The 19,047-nt window shown below is 39.0% G+C and overlaps 1 protein-coding gene across 1 annotated transcript in view; it reads left to right on the top strand.

The window, feature by feature from the left end:
* Gad2 (glutamate decarboxylase 2) overlaps positions 1 to 17,089 on the top strand; it is a 78,252-nt gene extending 61,163 nt beyond the window's left edge. Inside the window, exons 14-16 of the mRNA XM_047519753.1 lie at positions 4,994 to 5,101; positions 5,560 to 5,649; positions 13,417 to 17,089. Coding sequence (XP_047375709.1) covers positions 4,994 to 5,101; positions 5,560 to 5,649; positions 13,417 to 13,590 — 372 coding nt within the window. The 3' untranslated portion in view covers positions 13,591 to 17,089. The remainder of the gene's footprint in view (positions 1 to 4,993; positions 5,102 to 5,559; positions 5,650 to 13,416) is intronic.
* Positions 17,090 to 19,047: the final 1,958 nt, after the last annotated feature.

Here is a 19,047-nt window from a genome sequence, read left to right as displayed (position 1 = left end):
AGTACCTGACCACCTCCTTCTTGTGGGTTTTGTTTAGCTCAGAGTTCACCTGTACGTTCTCTCTCCTCTCCCTGCAAGGTAAACTCTGAAACTAAAAGTGTGCAGAACTGGCTGGACCTCACTGGGGCCTTCTGAGAGAATATGTTTATATTCAATGAAAGCAGGTTGGAAAGGGCAAAGGTTTTACTTTTAATTTTGACCAGATTCTCAACTTACAGGTCATAAATCAGTGATTTCCACCAGATTTCATTTATCTCCAGGCAATGATCAAAGTCATCTATATAATACAAACACACATCTTCAGAAAGAGTATTCCAGGAAAATCTGATGAGGGAAATGAGAAAGGGAAAAATGAAAGGAAGCTGGTGTGCCCTGAGGTCCTGCATGACAGGCAGAGAGGACACTTACTGGCTCTAACCTTTGTCGGTAGCCTACACACAGAGGTAGCAGGTTCAGTCCCCTAGGAACCAGCAAACAACTTGGCCAGCAGGAGCAAGGTGCACCAAGGTGAAACCATAGAATGGCTGCTTCCCAAAAGTATAAGGAGATGGGAGCCATGTCCCTGGGGACAAATTCCATAGACTGTTGTTTGTGAAAGTTTTCCTAGTAAACATAGTTGCTTTAAACCAGTTCAGAGGTGGGTTAACAAGAAAAGGAGGGAACTTGGAAGAGAAACAATGCAAAACACAAGTATTTAATGGCATCTTCTTTAAATCTATTCTGGATGAAAGAGGTTGTTCAAATACAAAGACAGTCTGTCTCTCTCTCTTTTTTTTTTTTTTTTTTTGTATCAGGGATTGAACACAGGGGTGCCTAACCACTGAGACACACCCCCAGCCCTTTTTTTATTTTATTTTATTTAGACACAGGGTATCGCTGAGTTGCTTAGGGCCTCACTAAGTTTCTGAGACTGACTTTGAACTCGCTATCCACCTACCTCAACCTCCTGAACCGCTGGGATTACAGGCATGTGCCTCTGCACCCGGCACCGTCTGTCTTAATACAGAAATAACTCTAAGATAGTTTCCAGGTTTGGCTGGACTGCATACATAACTTTCAGGCAAATTTCCGTAATAGTATTTACCCCAGAGAGATTTTCCCCAAGTATTCCTAAGTATCAGGCAGTCACATAAAGTCACTTTTCCATGATGCCTGATACCAGTAATGTAATGGGTTCCAGTTCCTTACACTGGGCAGAGACTCCTTTCCTGTTTTGAAAGTTGAGAACTTGATGAGGATGTGCAACTGGTCCCTGCTACCCAACCGGAGACTCATTCTGTTGTGCACAATGCTTTCATTTGGGGGAAAAAAAATCAAGGATATAGGTTGTTGGTGTATTTCCAATCTGCTTTAAAATGAGTAGGTTTTATTTCACTGAAAGAACTCCAGAGCGATGGGTGTAAATATCAGGTAGCAAGCTGAGGAAAACTTGATCTCTAAACAGTGAGCTAGATCCCTCTTACTTTGAGTATCATCCTTTTTGTCTGTTTTTCCTGTGGTGCTTTCATTAAGATGATGATCATTAGCTATATTTACATAAAACTGTTCCTCTCACGGTTCATCAGTTCCTGCTGCTCCTTTTCCATCTGAAGCTTCCTCTCCAGCATGGGGCAGCTGGTTGTTTCTCAGAGAAATAACTTGGAGGACATCAGATGTGTATCAAACAGTAGGAAGAGGTGATGCCTGAAATAAAAGTAAGGGAGCCAATTTTTAAAGTGCTGAAATAAAGGCCCCTAGAGATGATGGAGAAAAGAAAAATCACAGAAGCTGCACCTCTTAGGAGTGCAGGTGCTTTTAATTGATTACATAGAACTTCAAATATCAGACATCTAAATAGAAAAAACTTCCATTTGATTTTTCAACCTCAAAGCTGCATTGTTTGCAAAATGAGGTGATAGTAATTATTAAAGTAATAAGCTCAGTCCTACAACTTAAATCAGAAGTACGGATAATTATCCCATCGAAAGCTTCCTACTCTTGCCATCCCTGAAAGGAGCCACCTTCTCTCTGCAAGCAAAACCCCAGAAGAGTTGGCTCTGAAGGCCTGTTTTGTATCCCCATAGGAATGAGGAAATGATCTGAAAGGGCATACAGAGAAGGAGAAAGAGTAGAGCATTAATTCAGTAAGTCCTCTGTTATTAAATGTGCCTGGAGACTGTAATGTTCAAGTCAATCTGCATCTTCTCTTTATCAAGATAAACCACATGAACAAATAGTAACCTAAGTTAAAAACTACATTCTTCAAACTAATCTGTTATCATCAAGAAAGCTAAATGCACTGATGAGGGCCATCAAGTTAAGTCCAAGATAACTTGATTAGTAACTTTATGCAAAAAATGAGCCTCCTGATATGGAATGCCAAGGAGGTGTTCTCCATGGTAACAATCCACTTAAACCTATTCTCTTGAGTAGGCCTTTCATTTCATCTGAACTTTATTACAGAATCCTAGGCCTGATGATTATTTTCCTCAGTGGTTAAAACTTGGTGGTAGGCATAAATATATTTAAATATATTTAAATTATATACATAATAAATTAATATGTAATTATATTAATATAATATATTATATTAATTTAAATTAATTTTAATTAAGTTATTTAATTAATTTTAATTAAATATATTAATTTATATTTAATATATAATTAGTATATTTATTTTAAATATATTGAAATATATATAAATAAATAAATCTTAAAATGACTCCCTTTTTTTTTAAAGTGCGGAAGGATGACTATTAAGTCATATTAAATGTAACTGCAGAGGTTTCACAGTAAATCTCCATGTTTTTGTGTGGTTATGCAAATTGGCAGATTTCCTTATGGTTCTTCATGATCAGACTTTCTAATTGAAAATGTGGATAACAAAGGAACTGGCAAATGGCTGAGGGAAAATTTTTAAAGGGAGATTGATGTCTGGCATTCTTTGCCAACTGAAAGTTCACCTTATCTCTAAAATATTAATTAATTTAAAAAAATAGCTATTGAGTATCTGATTTCATGCCTGGTGCTGAACAGGATGAGATAAGGAGGTTATCATTTTCCAGGCCAGATAAGATTAATGCAGAGATACTTTCATATAAAACAGAATATAACTGGTCACAAAAGAAACCCGAATAAACTTTGAGGATTTAAAGGATGGAGAGCACCTTCCTAATTTGAGAACCAAGAAAGCTATATCAAGAGACAACTTCTAGCTGGGATTTGAATAGAATTGATAGAATAAATAGGATTTCAAGCAAAAGAGCTGAGAGGTCATTCGCCCAAGGGCAAGGAGGAGCTCAAGTGCATATTCAGAGTGTGGTGGAGAATCTAAATTGACTGAAGGGTGATTAGGGAACTATGACAAAACATAAGAAGGCCTGAACTAGGGTGGCAGCAGTAAAAATGGAAATAACAGCAAGAGACTCCGTAGCTATTTCGGAAGTGTCATTTAATAAGATATGCATATGCCTTTAGAAGAAATTGGATCTTGGTACCTGGGCCACTCTTTCTACAGAGTCAGAGTTCATTCCAAGTGGGCCCAAGCTGTCAGTTCAGGCTAAACCAATTCTAATTTCATTAGCACCCACAGGCTGATGGAGCTCATGGTACAGGTGCTGACCTGAGCATTCAGTTATCCATCCAAGCCCTTCTTAGGGGTCATCAGAACAGACAGACATCTTGAGCCCATCAGCTGGGAGAGGACTCTCCAAAGAAATTACTGAAACCATTAGATTCCCTCCGTGCAGTTTGTTCTTAAACATGCTTTGCATGTTGCAAGTCCCAGGAGTATGCTGGGCCCCCCTTTTAGTGAAGTGATGAGACCATGAGTGAACAGGAAAGTCAGTCCATCTTATCTCCATTACAATGGCTCCCTTGAGTTTCCATGTTGGATTAGTTCCTGGTCAGCCAGTTCTAAGTGTTCCCAGGATGAGGTCTAGCTGTTTTTCTAAGTGTTCCATTAGCACTTAGGAAGTGCTGAAGAAGATCAGAGGAAAGCCATTTTGAAAATAGTTCCCTAGCATGTCCTGGCATCAAACCACCCCAATCCAAGGCAGTTGTGTTGTTTTACGTAAGTCCAGATCCAAGACTTGCAGAACTGAAAACTAAAAGACCTTAGTATCAATCAATATTCACCCACTGCAGACATGCAAGTCATTTATCCATCAACAAAGAGAACTCTAAAGATCTTGGCAGAATGACAGGCTCACAAAGCAACTGCATGCACCCTAAGATTCATTCATTCATCTGGGTATGGTGGTGCTCGCCTGTAATCCCAGTGGCTGGGGAGGCTGAGGCAGGAGGATCTCGAGTTCAAAGCCAGCTTCACCAACAGAGAGGCACTAAGCAAACCAGTGAGACCCTGTCTCTAAATAAAATATAAAAATAGTGCTGGGGATGTGGCTTAGTGGTTGACTGCCCCTGAGTTCAATCCCTGGTACCACTCCCACAAAAAAAGATTCTTTCATTTATATGTTCAACTTACATTTAGTGAGTGCCTACCCCGTTTGTTCTATAATGAGGGTACATTAGTGAACAAAGATGGGATCTGGGAATGGAAATTTTACATAGCGGTGGTGGGGCCTCAGCAGGCATCCTGGGGGGAGGTGGTCTCTGATGTTGCTTCTTATCTGCAGGAAGAGACCAGCCCAGTCCTTCTGTTATTAATGGCTTCCATGATTACTTCTATGAACTGTGAGGCAAATTTTCCCCTCGAGTAATCAAAATAATTGCCTAGGGAATGGAGGCTTAGGAAGAAAAGGAGTCAGCTGTGGAGAACAGTAATGAAAGGGAACAAAAGCACCTGATGGGGAGAGCATTCAAGGGGAAATAATTACAAAAAAAAATAAAAAAATAGAAAGCCTCTAGAAATAGTCTTGTGTAAAGGAAGTGCCCAAGCAGTACTGAGAATCACCATCAGTCTCCAGAGGGCTCACTTCTGTGCCACGTCTCTGCTTAAAAGCTCTACCGACATCCTCGCCTGCCTAATGGGTTTTGTTCTTCTCATTCTTAGGGGACTACTGGGTTTGAAGCACACATTGATAAGTGTTTGGAGCTGGCAGAGTATTTATACAATATCATAAAAAACCGAGAAGGATATGAAATGGTGTTTGATGGAAAGGTATGTATTCAGATTTCCACAATCCCCAAAAGTTTTGAGGACTCCAATCCTCATCACTGATATTTTCTGATATACATAACATGCTGTCCAGGGCTGGGGATGTGGCTCAGTGGTAAAAGGACTTGCCTAGCACATGTGAGTCCCTGAGTTCAATCGCCAGCACTGAAAAACCAAAAAAGAAAGGAAAAAAAAAAAAAAAAACATAATGTTCTGTCCAGCCATGTGGGATCATTACAAAGGGGAGGCAAGGGATGACAGGGTGGTTCTTCTGAGCTGGCATAAAGACCAAACTTGCAAATAACCCAATGTTATGTGAAAGTGAGGTGCTCCACAGACAACTACTGATTTAAAAGTAGGAATTGTATTCTGAACCTGACAAGTAAGTAGATTTGAAATACCCAGGGAATCTTCAAAATTGCCAGTTTGGGCCCCCATTGAATTTTACTTCTTCTTTGTAGCCTCAGCACACAAATGTCTGCTTCTGGTATGTACCTCCCAGTTTGCGTGCTCTGGAAGACAATGAAGAGAGAATGAGTCGCCTCTCAAACGTAAGTGCTGAGTTCCTTTGATTTGTGTGCACACCGGCCCCGACCTGTGCAGATAGGTGACATATGTGTGTCTTTATGAGACATCCCAGGTAGGGCATGGGCCCCAGCCTCCTCTGTGGGCTCCCATAGAACATCCAGCTTTTTCACAAATCTGTCTTCTTGATTTTTGAGTTTATGATGTCTTTATATAAGGGATTCCATGATAATGTTTACTGGCATGCAGAAAGCAGCAAGAACCTTTGTTGAAGTTCACTGATAATCCAAGCAAAACTGATACTCAGTTATAAGCACAAAAGAGACTTCAGGTGCCAGAATCATTTAAAAAACAGAGCCGCTGCTGACCCTCTGGAGATGCCAAGGTTAAGACTGCCCCAGAAAATAACAACAAAGAGCAATAAAATAACAGCCACTATTTAGAGTGTGTATTGATCCCAGCAAACTTGTTAGGGGCATTAGGTCACTAAAGTCTCATAGCAGACTGGCGTGGGTTAATGTGGAGAGTACTACTGTCACCCATTTTGCTGATGGAAAAACTGAAGAATGGAGGGGAAAAGTCACTTTCCCAAAATCATAAAGATAGGCTGGCTCTAGAGCCTGCGAACTTGAACTTCAAAATTTACTCTGATCAGTAAGTTACCTTTTATTTTTAATTCTTTTTAATACATTTACATGTGGGTCAACATGGTTTACCATGCACACAGGGGAGACAAATGCTGGACCCTCTCCATGACACTGTAGGAATAGGAACTAGGGATGATCATGTGTATTTGGATCTCAGAGGGTCTGTTGGTTTGGGGTTTCTCCATTTACCATAGAAGGACCCTCGTCCAGTTACTGCCAGGAGCTGGACAGGCCTGCTCCTCTCCTTCTAAGGAGCTGCACCACCTCATTGACCTTTCATAACATTTTATTTCTGTTTATGAAAAGAAAAGAACAGAATTTTGAATAAATCTAAAGACCTCTGCAAAGCTTAGAAACACTGTCCTTAAGGGACCCAGGATCACACTCCTCATGAGGAAGAAACTTACGTGCCACTGAGGTCTTTAGCCTCCTAAGTAGAGTAGTGGTTTCTAACCCTGGTTTATGTTAGAATCATCCAGAAGCTTTACAAATACAAGATGACCCTGAGACTCTAACCCAATGACTCTTGGATGACTTTGGAAGTGGTTCTAGAAGTTCTCCAGTTGATTCCAGTGTGCAGCTAGGCTGAGAATCACTAACCTAAGGAACACGGTAGAAAGCATCTAGAACTTGGATCCATGGTGCATATGTCTAGGGTGGCAGAGGCTGCAGGTGTGTTGAAGTGATTCATCCCAAGAAATCAAGCCAGAGGTAGGAGGGAGGGAGTACAGAAGTCACGTTAGACTGGACAATAGCCATAGTTAAACAAACAAACAACAGTGGGTGGGGTTTACAGTCATTTGAGAGAAAAGCCTAGAGTTTTATGATGTTTCTTCTCCATAGTGTAAATTTTCTTAATCATGACGAATTTTATTTAACAAGGTAGGTGGTTAGAAGTTAGTTAGAAATTTAGACTTCTTCATTCTTGTTGCCTTCTGCTTCTTTAATAAACCCACTAACCAGACGGAGATTCCACAGAGTAGTTTGGCTGATGTCATTTGTTCATGCAGTTCATTAGCACTGGGCTGAGAGAGGGGCAAAATAGGGACATAGACCCTAGAGTTCTTTTTCTTCGTTTTCTGAGAAAAACATCCAGTTCTGAGGTTCCTGCATTTAAATACAACTCTTCAAATGCCTCTTGTACTTGAGCATCTCACATAATCTGTGATAGGAATGGAAATTATTTCCTGAAGGCAGCAATTAAAATCTATATTAGTAGACTGTGTTTATACTATTGATCATTCAAATCTGAGTCTATGAAGATGCAAAATGAATTCTGCTTTTCATCTCAGCTGCGACTCAATTTTCATGACTGTAATAGAATTCAGCAATTCAGATTTGGAAATGAAAATAGAATCACATGAAATATCAAGGTTAGCTTTTGTTTGTCTTGTCAATAATGTGTCTGAGTTTCAGAAAACTTCCTTCATAAGTATTTAACCCTTAAATTATAATGTACAAGAACCAGTAAAATCCCACACACTCAGAAGAGAGCTGGAAATAATCCATAATGTCCAGTATGATAGTAATAGCCACGTGTGTCTAGTTACATTTAAATTAGTTAAAATTAAATTCCACTAGAAGTTGGGTTCTTCAGACATACTAGCCACAAGTGCCCAGCTGTGACTAGCAGCTGTCATAGAGAGAGCAGACAAGAACCATTCTCTTATTTCTCCTAGAGCTGTCAGAGATCCAAAAGGGGAGGAAACAAGAGTCTTCTGTGTATTGTGTGGGAAACAAGAGAACAAAGTTCAATTCCAGATAACACAAGGCCAAGTATAGAAAGTACTCTTTGTGTCTGCATGCCTGATGTCACAGGGCTTTAGGAAGCACTCAAAAGTCATCTGCTGAGTAAAGCACCATCTTAGCCTATTTGGATTTCACTATCAAGCTACTAAAGATCAAATGACTTATAAACAACAGAAATTTACTTCTCACGGTGTTGGAAGCTGGGAAGTCCCAGAACAAGGTGCTGGCAGACTCCGTACCCGCCAAGGACCCGCTTTCTGGTTCGTAGACAGTCCTTTTCTGACTGTCCTCACATGGCAGAAAGAGGGCAGAGAAGCTGTCAGGGGTCCCATTTTATAAAGCATTAATCCCTTTCATGAAGACAGAGGTTTCCAAAGACCTCCACCTCCTACTCCCATCACACTGGGGGTTAAGATTTCAACATATGAATTTGAGGATACACGTTCAGTCTATAGCAAGTGCCTTTTGCACATTCCATAATAAGGAAGGGAACAGCATTTAGGAAACCTGATAGTGGATCCTAGGCCTTTGCCCAGAGTGCACAGGCTTGGGGATGGATATCTAGATGACAAGTGGTTCTAACTATCGCAGGTTGTCACTTGCTCATGAGGAGGTAGAGATGAGCCTGGTCAGCGCAGCAGGAGGGTGCAGGTGGCGCACATGCAGGCGGAGTAGATGAAGCATGCTTGGGTCCCTGCAGGACAAGTCCACAAACGCACACCTTAGACACAGGGAAGGGGCATCAGGTGGACTCCAGGCAGATGTTTATTTTAAAAGAATGAAAAAGCTGGTCTATTTTTAATTCTATTTTGAGGTACCAGGGATTGAACCCAGGGCCTCCCATAGGCTGGGGAAGTCTCTACCTCTGAACTACACTCCCAACCCTAAAAGGATGGGCTATTAATCACCTCTTGTGTTTCTGGTCCCTCTGGTTCTTCTGTTCATTGCTTTTTTTCGTCATTTTTTTTTCTTTTTGTGATACTAGGAATTGGACCGAGTGCTTTGCAATGCTAGACAAATGTTTTACCACTAACCCATACTCCCAGCCCCACTCCTTTTTTTGGGTTTGGTTGTTTTTTTTTGTTTTGTTTTTTTTTTGTGTTTTTTTTTTTTGGTACTGTGAATTGAACCCAGGAGCACTTTACCTCTAAGTTACATCCCCAGCCCTTTTTAATTTTTATTTTGAGATAGGATCTGGCTAAGTTAGTAAGAGCCTCACTAAAAGGCTGGCCTTGAATTTGCAATCTCCTGTTTCAGCCTCCAGAGTCGTTAGGATTACAGGTACGTGCCCTCAGGCCCAGCCCTTCCTCTTATTTTAAATGTAATTTTTCTTGATCTTTATCTGCATCTCTTCTACTAACTTTTATAGACCTACATTGATTGTCAGCTTTTAAAAACCAACTCTGGATTTAATAATAAATTGTTAAGGAAGTAATCTGGCCTCATATTTTAGATAACTCAAAGTCTGCTAGTAAGTCTAATGGGAGAGCTAATTGATGATATTTTAACATTTCAGAACATAACTATTTTGCTTTCTCATTTTTTGAAAATTTCTCAGGTTTCTAAGATTGAAAAACCAAAAAACTTTCTAACACATAGTCAAAAATATATTTGATAACTTGAAATAGCTTCTATTTCATGGCAAAGATGAGCCCTCTTAGGAAGAAACAAACATGGATTTAAATTACAGAAAAGTTCCCTGGCTACTGTTTTCTAAAGGATTGAAAAAGTCAATGGAGAGAAAAGTACCCTATATCTCTTAAGATAGCCCCCCAAATCCCTTATAGATTAAGTCTTTAGTGACTTCTTCAATATGTAACCCCTGTCTTTCCCAATTTTCTTTCTTTTATTCAGAAAATCAAGACTCTGACTTTTAAAAATGAGAAATAAAAGAAAACTCTCTATTAGAATCATAGGAATCTTATTTTCCTTTTTAACTTGCAATTAGTGAATATGCAATGAGGTAGATATTCCACATCCCAGCTAATTTTAGTTCATCAGTATTTTTTGGAAACAACCAAGAGTCATATTTTTAGACAGCTGTGATTCCTGCCAACCAACTTGCTTCAGGAACTGAGGGGATTCAATCTCACTTTATGTCAAAATCTGTTGCATTAATCTTTTGACCTATGATTTGCAGTCATCTGAGAAGTCCAAGATTATTGTCCTTAGTAACTGCTGCCTTTCTTATGTATTTCTGCTTGGGTTGCCCATGAAAATGGATTCAGAGTTCAAGTCTCTTTAGTCAAGCAGTATCACTGTTTTATCAATACTAAAGATCAAGTATGACTTGTACAAATAAAACTGAGGAGTGGTTATGATTTTTTTTGTCCCTTAAATTTCTGCAGCCATGTGAATTTGGAATTTTTTCTAATTTGAAATTTTTCCTCCCAGGAACAGAGTAACTTATGATGCTTCTTAGCACAAAGTGATAAATTTCATGTCCTTATGCTAGAATATTCTAGTAGATCTACTTTCAGAAGTTAATTCCAGACTTAAGATGTTTAAAATTTTTTAAACTATTTATTCCCTGGGATGAGCCCAGTGCTCTGAGTACCTCCTTAACCCTTCAGTGAAAGAAGGATTCATCCAGCAGAAACATTCCTCTTTATACCCCACATGGGACAAGGAAGGGCAGTAAGGGATGTAAGAACTCTTTAGAGTCAGAAAATATGAGTGCTGGAATCATTATCCACATTTATTTTTAGAGGAGGAAACTACTTGCAGAATGTGAAATGAAGGTAAAGGTGAAGTCTGCCTATTCCCCTTGTCTTTCTTTGGTAACCAATGCATGGTTGGACCTCATGGGAACCTTGTTGGTTTTGTTCATTGAGTACATTGAAGATGAAAAATCTCATTGTAAAGCAATGATTACTTACAAGTTGACATTCAAAAACCACATGTTCTTAAGGGCATTCCTTCTGAATCTAGCTTTCATTTAAGGTGAAGCCCAGTGGAATATAAGATATGGTTGCCATTTTCTTTTTTAAAAAAATTTTTTATCTGTTCTAATTAGTTGTACATGACATGAATTATACATTTTGTTAGATCATACATAAATGGAGTGTAATCTCTCATTTTTCTGATTAGACATATTGTAAGATCACATCAGTCATGCAGTCATACATGTGCATGAGGTAATCATGTCTGTTTCACTCTACTATCATTCCTACCCCCATATCCCTTTAGACCCCTCTACCTAATATAAAGTAACTCTATTCTTCCTATCCCCGCCTTATTGTGAATTAGCAACTACATATCACCAGCTTTTGGTTATTTGGTTTTGACTTATTTCACTTAACATGACATTCTTTAACCATCCATTTATCAACAAATGCCATAATTTCATTCTTCTTTAACTGAGTAATATTCCATTATATATCACATTTTCTTTATCCATTCACCTGTTGAAGGGCCTCTAGTTTGGTACCATATTCTAACTATGGTGAATTGAGAGGCTATAAACATTGACATGGCTGTGTCACTGTAGTATATTGATTTTAAGTCCTTTGGATATAAACCAAGGAGTGGGATAACTGGGTCAAATGGTGGTTCCAGTTTTCTGAGGAATCTCCATACTGCTTTGCATAATGGTTGTACCATTTTGCATTCCCATCAGCAACATATGAGTGTACCTTTTCTCCCACATCCTCATCAACATTTATTGTTTCTTGTATTCTTGATAATTGCCATTCTGATTGGAGTGAGATGAAATCTTAGAGTACTTTTGATTTGCATTTCTCTAATTGCTAGAGACGTTGAACATTTTTTCATATATTTGTTGATTGATTGTATATCTTCTGTGAAGTGTCTGTTCAGTTCCTTAGCCCATTTATTGATTGACTTATTTGTTTTTTTGGCATGAAGTTTTTTGAGTTCTTTATATATCCTAGAGATTAGTGCTGTATCTGAGGTGCATGTGGTAAAGATTTTCTCCCATTCTATAGGCTTTTTTTTTTTTATTGTTTCTTTTGCTGAGAAGTTTTTTGCCATTTTCAATTGAGTTTCTAACCATGTATATCTCAAATAAGATAAAGCTTCTTTGACTTCTACCATTCCTGGTTATATATTTGCAGCAATGAATGTTTTAAGAGATCAGAAGTTATATTTATCAATTCCAACAGTAAATATATGTGGACAGATCATATCTCCAATTGGAATCACCATAAATCTCTTCCTAACCATTGCTATTATGCTATTCTTTATAGTCAGTTAAAACTCAGAAAGCCCTCAACATGTACTCAGCACTGTGCTGAAAAACAAAAGAATCAAAAGACATTGCACCTGTCCTCCAGGAGTTTACAGATGAGGAACAGAAAGAAAAGGTATTTGCTTATCAGTAGCAGGTCAATAGAAAACTAGCATGTAGTTGGAATCTCTGGGTAGGAATGGTGTAGTTACAACATAGAAGATACTAATGGGCTAGAGAAGACAGGAAAGACTTTACAGCAGTTGTAGGATCATGGCGGAGTCCTGCAACCTGTGCAGGATGTGACCTGAAAGAGAAAGGGATTCTAAGCCGAGTAAACAAGCGTGACATAGTTAGATTGATAACAGTGTGGAAGGATGAAAACACGGACGTACATCCAAGGGATATTTATAAAAATTAGTCTTGTCAGACTTGAAGATGAGCATGTTGGTGAGCAGAGGAAGATGGTTCCTCAGGGCTTGATGACAAAAGGCCTTTATGCCAAGCTAAAGTACATAAATTCAATTTCATAACCCATAGAGAACTACTCAGGCTGCATGAGCAGCCTGGCATAAATCCTGTAAAATCTTGGCCTGGGATATGCTTCTGTCTTGAAGTCCTATTGGGTTCAGCTTTCTACCCTAACCAGTTCTTCCTACTATTAAGGGTAATTTTTCAAAATATCTTACAAATAAGAGGCAATGCCAAAAGAGAATAAAAAGAAACTAGAAAAGTTTAAGGTTTAAGGTCTCAAGAAACTTGCCAAAAGTCTGTTATCTTCATACATCACTGAGGTTACCTCTTGGTAACGGTTCTCTGAATTATGTTTTATTTCCAGTGATTTTAAAATTTCTGGCTGGAGAGTGGCTTGAGGAACCTCCTCTAGATGTTTTATTGCTGAACCACTCAGGTTCGGGACCCAAACCAGATTCTTCTCATTCTCCCAAAACACTAACTAGAAAGTCAAGACTAAGGTAGCTAGTGCCTGAGAGCCTACCATTATTATTCCTATCCTCTTCAGGATCTTGAGTGGATTAAACTGTTCTGGTGCTCTGATCCCGTGAAAAGTTGGAGGCAATTCCTTCAAGAGAGAAGAAATATGGTTCTGTTGAATTAAAGATTAAAAATGCTTCTTGCTATTGGGTTCCTTGGTAAAGGGATTGTCCCCAGAGGAAAGAACCGCTGTGCTGATATGGTCTCTCCCACAGGTGGCTCCAGTGATCAAAGCCAGAATGATGGAGTATGGGACCACTATGGTCAGCTACCAACCCTTGGGAGACAAAGTCAATTTCTTTCGCATGGTCATCTCAAATCCTGCAGCCACTCACCAAGACATTGACTTCCTGATTGAAGAAATAGAACGCCTTGGACAAGATTTATAATAACTTCACTCACTAAGCTGTTTCAATTCTCTAGGTAGACAATTAAGTTGTCACAAACCGTGTAAATGTATTTGTAGTTTGTTCCAAAGTAAATCTATTTCTATATTGTGGTGTCAAAGTAGAGTACAGTTTAAAAATTGCTCCTTTTAAAATCCCTTTCTTAAGTTCAGAATACCTCTCTAATAATTAGTGACGAACAGCTGTGTTCTAATCAATAAGGAAAAGCTTAAAATTGTTATAAATACTTCCTTTACTTTTAATATAGTGTGCAAATCAAACTTTATTTTCATGTCAGAGTAATATGATTGAATAGTGCCAAATTGCCCCTGAATCCTAAAAGGTTCTGTGGGGTGCGGTGAAAAGGTTAAAGTAAATACAAAATGTATGTTGACAATAAAAACTCTTGCCTTTTTCATAGTATTAGAAAAAAATTTCTAATTTACCTATAGCAACATTTCAAATGTATTTAAATACATATAATTTTACAAAAGGAAAATATATATATTAAAAAGAAATCCTATTTTGTAACATATAGATTTTTATTTTATATGGGTTATACAAACTGCAGGGGCAGATAAGAAACCTAAGCCAGATTTTATTTTCTCTCTTTCTCTTTCTTTTAATGAAGGCACAATAAAACAGTTAGCAAACTTATTTTGACACATAGGCCCACAAAATTCTTAAAAGGTATAGGTCCCTCTTTCAGAACATGTTATGGCTTATCGCATCTCCAAAGTTAGTATTTCAAAGCCAACAAAAAAGAATATTGTAAACGTATTAAAATGATTGATCAGAATTAAGATTCTATTCCCCATTTAAGTTTTTCACCCAGTTTTCCCTTAGCAGACCCACCCTGTAAGCATGACCAGTCAAACTTCATCTGAGATTAAGTTAGGGTAGGCATCTCTATTCTGTTATCTAGTTGGACCTGTTTTGAAGAGACAGTTGATGCTGATTCTTGAAGTGTCTTCCCTAACAGTATTCTCTAATTAGGTCATTTTGGATCAACTAGAAAAAAAAATTAAAATAAAACCTAATCAACCTGAGAAAAAGGGAGTGAAACACATTCCCAGAATGTGGTGAGTCCAGAATGTTCAACTCGATCTTGGGAGAAGAGATCTCTGTGTGACAAGAATGACATAATCCTGGATGCCATATTGCTACTGTCCAGGAAGGTGTCGTTTACCTCCTGGGTAATTACTTATCCCCATTCCCTACCCATTTCTGCACACAAAAGTTTCTCCTGCTAGACTCCCTCTCACTTAGATCCTAAGCAAAGAATTCATATCCCACGGGTGGTTCTTTTTCTTTCACGAAATAAGCTCTTCTCCTTAGATTTTGAGATATATACCAAGACCTTTGATCCTAGGTCTCCCATCAAGATCCAAAGCAACCAGAATATGCAGAAAATATTAGAATTCAAACAATATTTTTAAAATGCCTTTCTTCCTCTGCAAACCTGATGGAGAGACATGAGCTAGCAAAGCTCCCATGGATATTTAAGGGGCCACAGAATGTCTGATTCCAAGTGCTAGTAGGAAAACTGCAGCCTCTGCCATGCAGAGTGCAGATACACATATAGCCACATTCTCCCTTTCTGTATAAACAGGGGAGTTCAACAGTCAGAAAGACTAAGGGTACAGAAGAAAGAGGGCCCTATCCTTTCATAGATAGAAACACCCATAATATAACCCCGGGATGTAGCCGTCTAAAAATCACTGTGAGTTTGCCTCTCCCTTATTTCTCCCAGGTTGTATATAAAACATTCAGACTTGATATGCATATGACCTTGGGCCTTTCTGTTTAAAAAGCAAATGGATTCCCTATGGAACTAGGAAAAAAAAAATCTTTACCTACTTTGCAGAATTTCACAAAGGAATAGCCTCCCATTTCAGACTTTCTCTAACGGGCAAGCATCCCTTTCCTTTCTGGAAATTGGCTGCTGAGAAGTACAACCTTGCCCATCCCTCTTGAGCCTCAGGTCTAGAGGTTCCATTTCAGAGACAGAAACTCTAATTTATCAAACTTTTCTACTTGGAGTAGATGGTGGGGCCCGGCACCAATCTCTCTCTACTCCAGGATGCTTAGCATTTGGAGGACAGATTCTACAGCAGAAGCTGTTTTGAGCTTCATGACATTGTGGAATTTAAAAAGAGATTTTGTACCTGTGTATGAAATTCCAGCAAAATAATTTTTACCAACAGGGTGTCTCTCTCCCACCTCTGCCCCTTCCAGGTCCTTCCTCAATTTGCTAGGAAATTTGCCCAGGCCTGTACAGGGAAATCCTTACCACCCATAACCCAGAAAAAGAGGAAAATAAAAGCCTAACAGGTCCCGGTAGTTTCATAAGTACTCTTTAAGGTAGACCTGTAGTCCTCACAAGATGGAGGGAGGAAGGGAAGAAGAAAGGAACAAAGGAACCAAAGAAACAAAGAAGGAAGGGAGACTGTTTTGAACATTAGCCCAAATTCCCCATGCCAGAAGATTTTATGTGGGACCATTCTTTAAAAATTTTAGAAATGTTTGGTTTTAGCTTTAATCAGAATTGACATGGCCATTTTTATTTCTACAGCAATATTGTGTTCATTATTTTAAATACTTGAAAAAAAGTACAATATGTCTTTCTCTGAGACCTGCAAATGGTATGAACTTCACGTACTGTCACAGGATGTAAGGCAAGAAAAGGAAATCGAGTGTGTGTGACTGTGTTGCCTTTATTACATTGATAGTACTGTCTTGTCACCTCAGATTGGGGTTGTGCACTTTATATCTGAACTGTACAGTGTCGCAAATCAACGTGTTGCTGTAAAAGCTTGTACAATATATTATTGGTATGTTTTCTTCTGTGTGGTAGCTGTATTGAACTTTGATATTATGAGAACTGCATTTGCTTGTGTTCCTGTTCTTTCTCTCTCCTCTCTCATCCTTCCTGCTGCCAAAATAAACTGTACGCCCTCCACATCAGCTCTAATAAAGAACTTGCCCTGAGCTAAGCCCCCTCCTAAGAAATCTCCTTTGAGAACTGGTATGATTTCAGAAAAATGCAAGGTGAACACTACTTCATCTCTAAGAACTGAAGAAACCGATTGTGGAGTGTCACAAATGGCCAACATTGCAGGTGTTGACTGCTGGGCCTTGGAGTAGGTGCTACTCCTCAGAATACGGACTAAGAAAGCACAGGTGTAAATATATAGTAGCAGGACAAAGAACTGAGGAACCTCAAACTGGGAATCATCTTGCACGTGCTCTTCTGTTTCAAGTGCTAAATGCAAACTGTGTATCTATTAGTTATGTGTGCCAAATACCGTTGCCCACTGGTGTTTCTGAATGACATCGACATTTCCCCAGCATTACTCCATTACTAAAGACATTTAAAAAAATTTAAAAATAAAATATACAAACATGTGGCAACCTGTTCTTCTTACCAAATGTAAACTTGTGTATGATCCAAGTATTTTATCTGTGTTGTCTCTCTAAACCCAAATAAATGTGTACATGTGGACACCTCTCAGGCTGTGGGTGCTTATTTCTGACTCTGTCATATAGGTGGAGATAATTTTCAATTAATTTCTTAGGAAAAATATTCTTCCCTTGTCTGGAGTTCAGGGTGTTTGGGGGCCTTACTTCTTCACTCACTCTTTTCTGGAACTTCTGGGATATTGTTTGCACTACTGTGGTTTCTCCATCAATCAGGTGCAATTTTTTTTTTTTTAGTTAGGTGACAAATTTTTGAAATAAGAAAAAAGTATACAATAACTTGAGTATGTTTAAAAGACATATGTAAGTTCTGTGTTTATCACGATTAGCGAACACAGTTCAAATGGCAGATGCAATTTAAAAAACTTTTTTTATTATGGAAATTTCACAGATATAATAAAGTGGGAGAAATAGTATAATAAACTCCTATGTAACCTTCACCCAGCTTCAACATTTACTGATTTCAGAGTCTGAATCTCAGATCAACCAGTCCTCCACCCCATTTTCACCTCATACCAAATTATTTTTGTATGAATCTGTGAAAGATAAGGACTCTTTAAGAATGTCGTCAATACTAGTATCACAGCTAAAGCTGTAATGATAATATTTCCATAATAGTATCAAATATCCAGTTAATAGTATGATTTCCCCCATTCTCAATTCCACAGAAAAGCCCATGACCTAGGAAACTCAGAGAGGTCACATGTTTCTAGATGGCTGGGACATCCAGTTCAGGCACACACTACAGCGCCACATGCATGCAAGCTATGCTTATGGTGTGTAGTTTCCACTGTGGTGAATGTATTTCTAGACATCTGTGAGGTACATGTGTTGGAGGTCTTGTGTGTTCAGGGGCTTTTCTCCTAGGCTCGTAAGAGCAGGACTTAGAGGTGTGAGCAAATTAAAAACTCGAAAACCATAGGGTTTAATAGGTGGGTGTGCTTTTGGGGAACCAGGCTACCCACAAAAGTTTGAGATGCCCTTAAAGATATATTCTGGAGTAAAGAGATACTATTTCAAACAGATGTGGGAATTGGTCAGGACACAAGGGGGAAAAGATTACAAGGTTGTCTAGTCAGTCATAAGAGAGCTCACAGGAGAACCAATGGAAAATTGCCAATTCAAGAGAGGACACTGCACATTCCTGCCTTTGTTCACATTATCCCCTGGGTCTAGGAAGAATTTCCCATTCCTTCTTAATTTGGGGAGCAGAATCTCAAGAGTGTTGAGAGTGCAGGCTCGAAAGTCAGATTACCTGGGATAAATCATAGCCCCACTACTGACCCTGAGCATCCTCCCTGGCTCTGTTTCCCAGTTTTACAATAGTAACCTCCTTTATGAGGCTTTGTGTGGATTGAATAAAATATATGTAAGACACTTAGCATGGCTCTTGGCATCCAATAAGTGCTCAACAAGGCTTGTTCTTGAACTGCTGATGTAATGTCATATGAATTCTGTAATTCAGTTCATGCCACCTCCTTAAACATTCATCTTCCTTTGAACTACTTACTCTTGGTTAGTAGGGTTCATTGGACAAGTTCAAACTGAGAATGTCATCTTTTGCATTGTCTCTGATTTAACTGTCTTCTGCTTATAATAAGTGACCTGTTTCTTATCCTCCCATCTTACCTCCCCTCCCTTTTTACTCTCCTCTAACAACATACAGCCCTAACAAGATTCTTCATGGTCTCCGTAGTGTACTATCAGTAGTACTCCATCCTTACGGGTGAGTGAATCCTCCCCTGGTGCATGGCATGAACTTGGCCAAGTCCAGTAACATCCCTGGGCTTCTCAGCTGAGGAATGAGGGGATGAGACCAGTTGAACTCCAAGGAACAATGTGGGTGGAACATGGTTTAACATCACAGGCTTATAGATGCATCGCTTGCCTGTATAGAGGGGCTACCACATGCCAGATGCTTCCATGTATTAATCCATTGTCCTCATTTTAGCGATGGGAAAAATTGAATCTCTGAAAAGT

Source organism: Sciurus carolinensis, chromosome 12, assembly GCF_902686445.1.
Source record: "Sciurus carolinensis chromosome 12, mSciCar1.2, whole genome shotgun sequence".
Taxonomy (NCBI): domain Eukaryota; kingdom Metazoa; phylum Chordata; class Mammalia; order Rodentia; family Sciuridae; genus Sciurus; species Sciurus carolinensis.
Note: the sequence above shows the minus strand (reverse complement) of the source record. Positions and strands in the feature narration are given on the sequence as shown.